The 12,494-nt window shown below is 50.6% G+C and overlaps 2 protein-coding genes and 1 pseudogene across 2 annotated transcripts; 2 read left to right on the top strand and 1 right to left on the bottom strand.

The window, feature by feature from the left end:
* Positions 1-465: 465 nt before the first annotated feature.
* Positions 466-3,413, top strand: LOC117845184 (protein TIFY 6b). Its single transcript, XM_034726128.2, has 7 exons — positions 466-786; positions 1,316-1,494; positions 1,608-1,846; positions 1,941-2,025; positions 2,137-2,494; positions 2,604-2,661; positions 2,816-3,413. Exons 1-7 carry the CDS (start codon positions 708-710, stop codon positions 3,012-3,014), a joined length of 1,197 nt encoding a protein of 398 aa, XP_034582019.1. The 5' UTR covers positions 466-707; the 3' UTR covers positions 3,015-3,413.
* Positions 3,414-3,745: 332 nt separating this feature from the next.
* LOC140221902 (uncharacterized) lies at positions 3,746-5,922 on the top strand (annotated as a pseudogene).
* Positions 5,923-7,009: 1,087 nt separating this feature from the next.
* LOC117844235 (zinc-finger homeodomain protein 9) lies at positions 7,010-11,341 on the bottom strand. Its single transcript, XM_072291855.1, has 4 exons — positions 11,237-11,341; positions 8,279-8,844; positions 7,749-7,797; positions 7,010-7,285 (listed from the first exon to the last, which is right to left on the bottom strand). Exons 1-4 carry the CDS (start codon positions 11,339-11,341, stop codon positions 7,010-7,012), a joined length of 996 nt encoding a protein of 331 aa, XP_072147956.1.
* Positions 11,342-12,494: the final 1,153 nt, after the last annotated feature.

Genomic DNA, 12,494 nt, shown 5'->3' with positions numbered 1-12,494 from the left:
CCCCACCGCGTCAGGCACTGGCAGAAGCACGAGGACGCCCACCCGGTTCTCCTCGTGCGCGCCCCGTCGCGGACACGTGTTGCCCCGTCGCCCTCCCGCCCACCGCCACCCGAGCGAGCTGAACTTTCGACGCCGCACTCCCCTTTCACCGACAGGTGGGTCCGTTTTATTGTAGACCCAGTTATCAGTGGAGGTAGCCGGCTTCCATCCAGGTGGAGCGGGATGGACCTCGTGCCGTACCACGTGGGGGAAGCAACCCGGGAACCGGTGAACGTGGCACGGGCCCCGCCGAGGGCGACGCGCCCGATCCGGTCACCGCGGGCCGGGCCCACCGCCCACGGTCGCCACTCGCCATGCGCACCACTCCTTTTTTTATTTTTATTATCTTTATTTTATCTCCCCGTTTCCCCAGCTGGCAATCTAATCCCCTCGTTTCCCATTAAAAAAAGAGCTCACGCCATTAAACAAACACAAATAGCACACACGGCAAGCCTACAAGAGAGAGGAGAGAGAGAGGGGAGGAGGGAGAACGGTCAAGGCTGCCGCGCATCGTCATCAGCGGAGGGACGAGCTGAGAGAAGAGAGAAGAGAGAGAAGCTTCACCGAGCTTGCTTGGAGAGGGGTGCCGAGCTGTCCGTCTCTCCACTCCACCCACCTGCTACCCTAGGAGGGCAAAATCTGCGGCCTCCTTTCCCGAGCCCGGTTGGATGGAGAGGGACTTCCTGGCCGCGATCGGCAAGGAGCAGCAGCACCCGCAGCGGGAGAAGCCCGGCAGGGAGGAATCAGGTACGCTCCCCGGCCTCCTTTCGCCGGCCGCCGAGAGGGGTTTCTTCATCTGCGCCCTCACCGAGCCGTGCGCGGTTTCTTGCCGTGCTGGGTTGGGCTCGTTTCCGGTCGGTTCGGCGAAGATGCGGCATGGGTGCGCTGCGCAATTCAAGCGCGTCCCCCCTTCTCTCTGTTTCTCTCTCTCCCCTCCTGTTGCTTTACTCTTTCTTTCGAAAGACAGAGGAGGACAGAGAGAGTTGGGTGGTTTGGCTGGCTGGCATGGGCGTGGCTGCCGAATTCCTTTTGGCGGCCGGCCTGCCGTGTATGCTCGATTCGGGTGAGAGTTAATGCGTCAAGAAAGCGATGATTTTTCCGGGGAGAGACTGGCCGAATCTTTCGGGCAGCAGCGCGTGTCGTCAGTTGATTTCGAGCTGCCTCTTGCTCGCTCGTGGGATGGGGATGGTTAACGGATCCATTCATGGCGTCGTGCTTCCCTGTGTGTATTTATATGCCGGCATCTGATTCGGAGCTTGTGCCAAATCTCCCTCAGCTTACTTCGGAGCAACAGCGGCAGGAGCTCCGGCGATGGATTGGTCCTTCGCGAGCAAGCCCGGCGCCGCGCCGTCGTTGATGTCGTTCCGGTCGGCGGCGAGGGAGGAGCCCACGTTCCCCCAGTTCTCCGCCTTCGACGGCGCCAAGAACCCGGCTCCCCGTATCCTCACGCACCAGGTAGGCTTTGGCTTTGGTGCTTTTCTTTGGTTCTTATTCATGTCACACCTTGCGAGTTTTACTAATACATCTATTTCCCCTTTTTTGGGTGCTGTGACGATCCATTTTTGCAGAGGTCGTTCGGCGCCGACAGCCAGCAGTACGCCGCCGTGCACCGCGCGCAGCCGCCGCAGCACGCGCTGAACGGGGCTAGAGTGATTCCGGTCTCGTCGCCGTTCAACCAGAACAACCCGATGTTCAGGGTCCAGAGCTCGCCTAGCATTCCCAACGGCACCGCCGGTCCGTTCAAGCAGCCGCCTTTCGCCATGAACAACGCGGTGAACAATTCTACCGTCGGCGTGTACGGGACAAGGTAGTCAATTTTTCTCTGTTTTTGGACTCGTGGTTTATAGAAGTTGCTGTAAAATTAGTATTGGACTGAAACATTGCTTGTTCTGCCTGTGTAGGGATGCGGTGAAGCCAAAGACGGCACAGTTGACAATCTTTTATGCTGGTTCTGTCAATGTATTCGATAACGTCTCAGCGGAGAAGGTATAGTCTCGTGATCTTTTTAGGAAATATAGATTTTTGTGACATATGCTGCATTTTGTGGTAATTTGCTTCTCTTTTAAGCAGCTTGGTTGACATTTTTCATTGCCACAGGCTCAGGAGCTCATGTTCTTAGCCAGCAGAGGATCTCTTCCAAGCTCAGCCCCTGTGGCCCGTAAACCTGAAGCTCCTATTTTCGCTCCAGCAAAAGTCACAGTACCTGAGGCTTCTCCTGCAAAGCAGATGCTATTTCAAAAACCACCACATGTTTCGTCGCCTCCATCGGCCATCTCCAAACCAATCCCCAGCGTCTTGCAAGCTGCAACTCTCCCCAGGAGCGCCTCTAGCTGTAACCTTGACTCCCCGGTGCCAAAATGTTCAGTCCCATTAGCTGTTCCTCCCCTAAGTCAGGCTCCTGCAACTCAACCTGCAACACTGGCCACGGCAACCGCAGCAGCTATAATGCCTAGAGGTACTGCTGGCTGTTTGGTCTTTGTATAGCATGATCCTGTTATAATTGTAGTATTCAGTAATTTTGTTGCCCTGTTACACCGTATTGAAATTGTTATTGTCTGTTGCAGCTGTCCCTCAAGCTCGGAAGGCCTCCCTGGCTCGATTCTTGGAGAAAAGAAAGGAAAGGTATAATTCATTTTCTTACTCTTATGTGTCCTAAAAACTGTTATCAGTGATTCTACTGCATTTGTTTGAGAAAATCACAGGAACTTAGTTCTACGTAACAGGTTTGCATTTGCTCTCAGAAACTGGTCCTCATCTGTGCATGCTTCTCCTGCAGGGTGACAACTACTGCGCCATACCCATCAGCCAAGAGCCCATTGGAGAGCAGCGACACACTTGGGAGTGGGAGCGCCAACGACAAGTCATCTTGCACAGACATTGCCCTGTCAAGCAACCGCGAAGAGTTGCTAAGTTTAGGCCAGCCCAGGAACATCAGCTTCAGCCAAGAGTCCCCCAGTACGAAACTACAGATCTGATCTGGTCATGCCTCAATGTCCATAGATTTGTCCAGGCTGACTGATGCAAAACCATAAAATACTTTTGCACTCAGGCAAGGGCTCGAGAGGAAGAGATTATATATGTTACCGATGATATTCTTGTTTATGATGGTATTTTGCCGTATTAGTTGCTGCAATGCTGGTTTAGCTGGTGGTACCCCACCTAACTAACAAGAGAGCTGTCACTTGCAGACTCTTGATTATTTTTTGCCCTAGCTCATTTGTCTTGCAAAAAGGAAATTAAATGTCAATTTAGCAGTATCATATTATAGGCTTACATATTATGCGCCTTGTATGGCGAAAAACTGTACTATTCCTGTTCTTGTATTGTGAACTTTCAAGCTGCAGAATGCAAGAGCAGAAATTGATTCTTGATCATGTTCTTATTGACAGCATTTGTACACAGTGGTGGTCAATGTTTTCTTTTGTTGCTGTCATATCCCTTAGGCCTCCTCCAACGGAGCCACATCAGCTATCTCATAGCTTTCCATGTAGGATTCCCGTTGTCACGGAAGAGTGTATAAATATACGGGGAAAAATTTGGACGATTGTAGGTGGCTAGCACAGGCCCCAATTTTTCCATCCAATTTTTCCCCATTCACTCCGAGGAAGAATCGTCCAAATCCCTCCGCTAGCCACCTACAATCGGCCAAATCCAGCCCCAATCTGTCATCTCCGAGGGCGAACTCCTCTCCAACCTGTGCGCAAAGATGAATCCGGTGGATTTGAAGAAGCATCAATCGAAATCCAAGTCTGCTGGTGAATCTCTTGCTCCAGTTTCCGCTGGTGCCGCAGGAGCCGGCGATGCTCTGGACTCCGGTTCTGTTAATGGCCGTGGTGCTCCACAGAAAGCAGGTGTTGCAGTCGCCGGATTTCCTGCCGCTGGTGCTCATGTGGTTGGTACGTGGTGGCCAAGATCCCCTCCTGTCAAGTTTGCCGCAGCGGAACCGATTTGGAAGGCTTGGGCACCATTAAAAGTGAAGGTATTCATGTGGTTAGTTGTCAAAAATCGGCTCTGGACAGCTGCCAGGAGGTAGAGGCGAGGATTGCAAGATCATGCGCGTTGTGGCCTGTGTGATCAGGAATCAGAGACTGCAGATCACCTCTTCTCCAGGTGTCCATTCTCTATGCATGTGTGGCATCGAGTCAGTGCAGTACTGAACCTGCACAACGCCATCCCGGCAAATGAAGTTGGACTGCTAGACTGGTGGCTCAGCAAGAGAAGCGGTGTCCATTCCGGGTAAATGAAAGGCTTCGATTCAGCGTTTATGCTTGTTTCATGGAAAATATGGAAGGAACGCAATGAAAGGGTGTTTGCAAGATCGTTACCAAAGGATGCCTCACAACTGCTGCAGGAGATCATTCAGGAAGGGCAACTCTGGTGTGCCTCTGGTGCAAAACGCCTAGCTGCCATAGGCTGGCCGATACCATCAGGTGTTTTAGATCAGCATTTCTGATTTCGGCCTTTCTGTGCCATTTGTGTTGTCATTGCGGTGGTGTAATGTAAGCTAAAACATGCCTAAACCCGTGTGCGTGCGTCCGGATAGGCCCGCGATGTACAAATTTTTTTTCTTCTTAATACAAAGATACGCAGCTCTCCTGCATATTCACGAAAAAAAGATCCCCTCCTGGCAGCTCTGAATGGTATGGTGCCTTCTTCAGATTCCTTAATGGTGGACTGTTAATTTTGTTTCACTTCAATGAGCTGGGTGCCTGTGTTGACGTTGTTCATGTGTGCTGTTTTGGTTTAGGTAGTTTAAGAACTCCTGTTAATCTTTTTTGATACGAGTCCTGCAAGTGCGTTTCTTAGTTATGTTAGTCTATTATTGTAGTCTATATAATTTGTTTCTAGTCTCTCGAGTCTAGCTTGTCAGGATTATGCTTGAGGAATGTAAGTCCTTCTCGTCTATTATGCTAGACAAAATAACCCCTTTTTTTACTATGATTTTTTGGGATGTACAATATATTTTAGTTGTATACTAAAATACAACCATTTGGATACGTAGTTTGTTTCAGTTTGGTACATCTCGATGCTAAGAATTTCTATACTTTCTTCTATGAATTTCAGGATATATCCACCAGGTGGTTTCGTGAATTTTGTCCAGGGTACTAATATTCCACAATTTACACAGCCACATCCATTTGTCAATTATCCTTATGGAAGTCGGCTGCCAGAAAATTTCCATTTTGTTGGTGCACCAATGAGCCATTCAACAATGTCACCTACAGCTGCATGTTCTAAAGGGACCCCATCACCAACTGGGAGTATTGGTACGATGTTATGTCTACTTACAACAGCACCGCAAAGTGTGACCGAATGAGAAATCGTAACCAGCTGAAGCTACGTTGGGAGCGCATTAAGAAACCGGTCAGTGAATTCAATGGCTGCTATACAAGAATCACTAAAGTGCATCAGAGTGGCATGAGTGATGACCAAAAGATGGATCAAGCAATGCAGTTGTATGCCTCTGAACACAAAGACAAGCAGATATGGTTATGTCTGCTATCGGCGAAAAACTTAACAAATTTATTGAAGCAAGCAGTAAGGCTGAGAAGATGGCCGCAGTGCAGGAAAGTTTGGCAAACAAGAAGTTAGAAGTAGCCAAGCTTACCCAGAAGACAGCTGAGGAACAAACCAAGGCTAAAATGCTAGACCTTTATAGAGAATTGCTATGTGCTCCGACAAGTGACCTCAGTGAAGAAGCAAAAATGTCTAAAATGTTTCTACCTGACAGCTACTTCCTGGGACATGTCTAAGGGGGTGTTTGGATCTTAAAGCTAAAGTTTAGTCCGTGTCACATCGAATATTTGGAGGCTAATTAGGAGGACTAAATATGAATTAATTATAAAACTAATTACACAGATGGAGGCTAAATGGCGAGACGAATCTATTAAGCCTAATTAATCCATCATTAGTAAATGGTTAATGTAGCAGCACATTATCAAATCATGGACTAATTAGGCTTAATAGATTCGTCTCGCCGTTTAGCCTCCATCTGTGCAATGGGTTTTGTAAATAGTCTATATTTAATACTCCTAATTAGTATCTAAACATTCGATGTGACAATGACTAAAGTTTAGCCTGGGGATCCAAACACTCCCTAAGAATTATGCATTTTCAAGCAAGTTACCTTTGCAGGTACCTTTTACTGTCAATGTTCAGATAGTTCTCTATGATAAATTAACAAATAATGTATGACAAGTAATCTGTTAAGCTGCTCCTTGTTTGTAATCATGTGGAGCTCTTATTGTTCTCTCACTTTCTTGCAGATGATTCGGTTGGCAGTCAAGCTATTTTGTTGTTGTTGTGCTCTGGATGAACAGATTGCACATTGCTGATTGCTGGATCACCAAAATTAGTATCTATAGTTTTATTATGTTTTGTCATGAGAGACTACCTAAATTACAATGTATCCGCATGGCAATGCTATCTATTAACTGCTGTAATGCATCTGAACCTATTTTCCTGTGTTTGTTCCAAATGGACGATGGCCTATGCACATTGCAATTCGATGCTCATTTTCTTGTGCTTTAGCTGCCGTTGCATCTGAACCCATTTTCCTGCACTAGCTGATGCTGCTCCTGCTTCCAGGATGCTCCAGCCGGTGGTATTCTCTTGGTCAGTACTAATTCTGTGAAAGTTATCTATTGTTTATTTTTCAAGCAGCTCATTGTGTGAATGATGGTCCGATAAGCTACAGTGTGTACTGATGCCTATACAATATATTTGCCACAGCTGATCCTTGTACATGTAAACATCACCCTTTGACACGGGGAGGTAGTGTCTACTCTCTCCGTTAGACATCATCCTTTGACACATCAGATTTCCGCAGCCTTTTTAATTCTATGGAACCTAGGAACCTAGGTTGGCTGCAGCTCATTCACGCGCCCCGAGATGCACCTGGGCCAAGCGTCAACAACCGCCCTCCCCTCCCCTCGCGCACTCCTGGCGACGAACGCTGGCACCTCCGCTCCTACCCTTTGAATTTTTGATCTCGAGGGTGACGACGCGCGGTCAGCATCGGCGACGGCCGCACGGGAGGTGGTCTGGGCTTGCGGTGCGGCAGCGCGAGGTAGGCGACGGCCGCGACCTGGCATGAGCGATGCTGCGGCACGGGGTAAGCGCGGCCGGAGGAGAGGGACAAAGCTCGTGCCGTTGGAATCAAGCTCGCGCCGCCGAAATCGATGAAGCAGCTTGCTGCCGCGTCCATGGACGAGCTCGCCGCCTGAATCGATGAAGAAGCTCGCACCTGGATAAGCTCACCGCTGCAGCATAGATGGGGATGCGAAGTGGGCTGATCTGCACGATGTTGCGGGCGCTCTCTTCATCAACCACCTGCAGCCCCCGCCCGTACTCATCCACTCTCGGCGTCCGTGCCATCCATGGTGTGGCTCAGCTCCGTGTAGCTTCGGATGGAGGGATATTTACATATTTGCCACCATTGCAAATGACACTCCTTCATTTGCCACTTTTACGGGAGGTTCTACGTTTTTGCCATCGCGAACGAAATGAAGCAACAGATTTGCCACTTTTGCTGACGTGGCACACCACGTCCCCGCGACAGTGTGTAAAAGGGGTGTCAAAAGACCTGTGTGCCCTCGTCTTTCTCCTCTGTTAACCTCCCGCTAGCAGACCCGACGCCATCCATCTCCCCTTCCCTATCTCCACTTCTCCCCTAGGCCTCCCTCCTCCCTGCCTCCCCGACAACAAACCATCTGCAAATGGCACCTCAGCCGCTCCGACAACGTTTGCATCCGCTGCAAATATGTAAATATCCCAATTCCATTCGCTCCGCCACGGCGTGTGCTCCAGCCCCCGAGTCCCCCCCGCTCCTCCTCCCCGCCTCTGCGGAATCGAGGGATTCCCAAATCACCGGAGGTGATCGTGCCGTGCACGCACGCGGGGGGTTAGGGCTTGTCTGCCCCCGGAAATGGACGCCGCTGACTCCGGCGGGGGGCGGCGCGGCGGATGCCGGTGAGCCCATTTGGGACTGGGGCAACCTCCTTGACTTCGTCGTCGACGGTGATGACTTGTTGGTCCTCCCGTGGGATGACGATGCCGCCGGAATAGGAGTAGCCGACCCCACCGAGGCGGCCGCGCCACCGCTCCCCGTACCGATGCAGATGGTCGCCGCCGCGGAGGTGGAGGACGTGGTGGCGGAGTTCCTGACCGGCGCGCGGAAGAAGACTAAGACCGCGGCCTGATGGGGCAAGGCGGGAGCCGCGGGTGTCGGTGGAGCTGCTTCCGCTCTGGGCTGAACTTGGTGCGGAACCACTTCCGCGCCGCCGTCGAAGCGGCGCCGGGCGCCGGCATCGGGCCTAGGGAGGCCGGCAGCCTCAGCACCACCGCGGGGATCGAGGCACCCGGCGCGCCGGTGCTCAGCGCGAGGAGCATGTGCGGCGTCGGCTGGAGGTATCCCGACGGCCCCATCGCCGACGCCGGCAGCGGCGACAGCGGGCAATCCTCGTCGAAGTCCGACCCCTCGTCTGACTCGTCGGTCTCGTCGTCATCGAAGGCGGCCGACAGGCGGTCCTCCAGCGCCTCACGCATCACGTGTTGCGGCACCGAAGCTGGCTGCGTGGGAAAGGGAGGAGGCAGCGCGAGGAGGGGCGGCGAGGGCGGCGCCTCGGGGAGCCGGCGGTGGAAGTTGCGGTGGCACCCATAGGCGGCGCACCGGAGCGAGGCCGGGTCAGCGGGGTCGACCTCCGGCGACGGCATGAACTCGCCGCACCCGTCCAGGGCGTGCCCGCCCAGGCTCGCCACGTGGTTCTTGAGGCACTCCCGGTACACCCCCGCCTCGCCTGCGCCCTATGCCGCCGCCGCCGCCGCGGGCCACATCTTGTCGTCGGGGAGGCAGGGAGGAGGGAGGCCTAGGGGAGAAGTGGAGATAGGGAAGGGGAGATGGATGGCGTCGGGTCTACTAGCGGGAGGTTAACAGAGGAGAAAGACGAGGGCACACAGGTCTTTTGGCACCCCTTTTACACGCTGTCGTGGGGACGTGGCGTGCCATGTCAGCAAAAGTGGCAAATCTGTTGCTTCATTTCGTTCGTGATGGCAGAAATGTAGAAGCTCCCGTAAAAGTGGTAAATGAAGGAGTGCCATTTGCAACGATGGCAAATATGTAAATATCCCAGCGATGGATGGACACGAACCAAGCTTTTTTTTTCTATCGGGTGAGGACAAGACGTGGAGGAAGATCTCGGGAAGATGAGGATAGGCATTAATCTATCTTTATACGTGGGACCCACTGTTCATTGTAGGAGTAATTGGAGGAGTAATGTCTTGTGCAGTTGTGCTGGCAGACGATGATGTGGAGATGACACCTAAGACTGCAAGCTAGTTGTTGACTCTTAGGAAAGTTTAAGGCATGTCACATAGGATGTTTGATGCTAATTAGAAGTATTAAATATAAACTAATTATAAAACTAATTGCACAGATGGAGTATAATTCGCAAGACGAATTTATTAAGCCTAATTAGTCCATGATTTGACAATATGGTGCTACAGTAACCATTTGTTAATGATGGATTAATTAGGTCTAATAGATTCATCTCGCGAATTAGCACAGGGTTCTGCAATTAGTTTTACAATTAGCTCATGTTTAGGGGGTGTTTGGATCCTCGGGCTAAACTTTAGTCCCTGCCACATCGAATGTTTAGATACTAATTAGGAGTATTAAACATAGACTATTTACAAAACCCATTGCACAGATGGAGGCTAAACGGCGAGACGAATCTATTAAGCCTAATTAGTCCATGATTGACAATGCGCTGCTACAGTAACCATTTGCTAATGATGGATTAATTAGGCTTAATAGATTTATCTCGCCGTTTAGCCTCCATCTGTATAATTAGTCATATTTAGTCCTCCTAATTAGTCTCCAAATATTTGATGTGACACGGATTAAACTTTAGCTCCAGGATCCAAACACCCCCTTAATCCTCCTAATTAGCATCCGAACATCCGATATGACATTGTTAAAGTTTAGCACCTCGTTCCAACACCCTCTTAGTTAGAGCCGATTGGCGTGAAACTGCGGAATGACATTTCAGAAACAACCTTGTATGTTCCCAAGTGGCTGCTGAACTAAATCTTCTCTTTTCATGCTGATGCCTCAAAAGATTTAAGAAATTCTCGTTGATGTGCACAAATCATTAGAAGGTTTTGGGTGTTCCCATTTCGACAGACGTGCCTAATAGTGGTGCAGGAACTGTCACTGACAGATTGATGATGGAGTTTTTTTAATAAATAAGGAAAATGTCATAACTGTCCCAATCTGCGCGTCTGGCCGTCTGTTAACTCTCTGCTCTTCGTCTGTTGCTGATTATTCTGCTAGAATTGCTAGTCAGCCTAGATGCATGAGCTGTATTACCTAATCCTTCCGTTTTCAAGTGTCATGTTTCGGATAAGTTAACTAGTTTTAAAATAGATTTATCAGTTTTTTCTAAACATCGTATAATTAAAAACGGACAGAGTATAAAATTTAGCATGAACATCGTCTCTGAGAGAATGAACGAATATTTGGATCAGTCTGCCTGTTGTTAAACACGTCCCCCGAAACTCGAGTTTTTGGGCTGCAATTGCACCGCAACCGAATCCATTCTTTTTCGAAATGGATTTCGAAAAGGAACTTGGATAATATCTTCAGTTCCTCCTCACCCGCGTTGTTGATTGGTACATGGGCTTCTCGTACTACTCCTGCGGGCCCGCGCACGGGACGCAGGGATGTTCGTCGCGAGCGAGGCAAGCCCATGAAGCTGGTCGCCGGCGTGCGTGCGAGTGACGCAGCAAACGCTCGTGGGCCGGGTTCGCCCTCGTTTTCTTTTCAATGGCGCCCATCCAAGCACAAAATCGCGCGATCCGCGCGCGTGCAGGGTCCAGCCACTAGCGCGTCCTGGGCCCCGGGTGGCGGCGGTCGCCGCGCGCATCATCACCGCCCGGCCCGTGCCCGGTCGACACGCCAGCGCCGGCCGGCGCAACGTCGCCACCCACACGACGCCCCGGCCCCCCGCCGGCGGCGCCCACCGCGACGCGACCGAAAGCAAGCCACACCACACGAGACAGGACACATGACGCGTCAGTCGTCGGCACACTCGGAGAGCTCCACTCGCCGGGGCGCGGACAGAGAGGCTGGCTGGCTGGCATTCCTCGTCTCCCGGCGATTGGTGCGCGGCCAATCATTCCAGAGGATCCTGCTGACCCTCGCGCTGCTCCACAGATGATCCGGCAGGTGTTGCTCCGGAGTGGAGTGGTAGGGATCAGCAAAGCCTTTTGCTTTCTTTGCGTTGCATCTGTCAGGTCGCATGCGGCTTGCAGGTGCAGGATGCAATCTGCAGGGATTATAGTATCATCTCTGATGGATCAGGGTGTGGGTCAAATGCCAATTGCAAATCAAAAGGTGTGTGCATTTGGTGTCCCCACCACTTCTTGAAGCCTTTTTCCATCTCCCCTTTTCTGCTGACAGCAAAACCATAGCCAGCCAAGCGAAAAAGCGAGTTGGCGGTCGTCGGCTGTGCCTTTGTTTTGCACGAAACAAATTTGCAGAAATGCTTGTGGATATGAATGTATACTGTATCTCCTTTTTTTGCTAAAAGTATTTGCCTATTTTGAGACAGGCGTGCTAGCCTCCACTGAGGACTATATGAACATCATGTAGCATTTATTTTGAATTGTGGATGTGAATAGTGTACAAGTGCTGCAAAAGTTTGCCTGTAATTTTCTGATCTCCGTGGTTTACCGGGACAAAGGGGTGTCTAGGAGACAGAGCTAAACTTTAGCTCCTGTCACATTGGATGTTTGACACTAATTAGGAGTATTAAACATAGACTAATTATAAAACTAATGACAGAACCCCTAGGCTAAATCGCGAGACGAATCTATTAAGCCTACTGTCATTAGTTTTGTAATTAGTCCTCCTAATTAGCATCTAAACATCCAAAACTAAAGTTTAGCCCCTGTCCCCCAAGTTTGCAGGCATCACATCTCTGCTGCTGCGGCTCTGCCAAGTCAAGCTGAAGACTTCTACCGAGCAGTGACCCCCTCTCAATGCAAGTAAAATACAAATGGATGAGGCCACGCTCATTTGGCTCAAACCTTTAACCTTCACTTTTTTTCTGTGACCTTGAAAGTTTCTAACACGTTTTATTTCCAGCTGTGCACACGCACGCATACTGCATACACCGTCGCCACCAACCTCGCCGACCTATTCTTTCTTTCTCATGCACCAATCCACACGTCTCCGTTTGACATTTTTCGGATTCAAACTCGTCTGCTACAAATCGGAGCCAGTTCGGGAACAGGGACGCAACGACGGTGATCGCACTCGCGCCCTCTAGGTAAAATGCTACTCGTGGAGACGTTTGCAGTTTAATAATCGTCGTCAATTTCGGCACGCTATACATTTCAAGGCTTGGGTTAATTTTCCACGATCTGAGCACCGACAGGATCGCTCCAGTCTT

This window comes from Setaria viridis, chromosome 2 (assembly GCF_005286985.2).
Source record: "Setaria viridis chromosome 2, Setaria_viridis_v4.0, whole genome shotgun sequence".
Lineage (NCBI taxonomy): Eukaryota > Viridiplantae > Streptophyta > Magnoliopsida > Poales > Poaceae > Setaria > Setaria viridis.
Note: the sequence above shows the minus strand (reverse complement) of the source record. Positions and strands in the feature narration are given on the sequence as shown.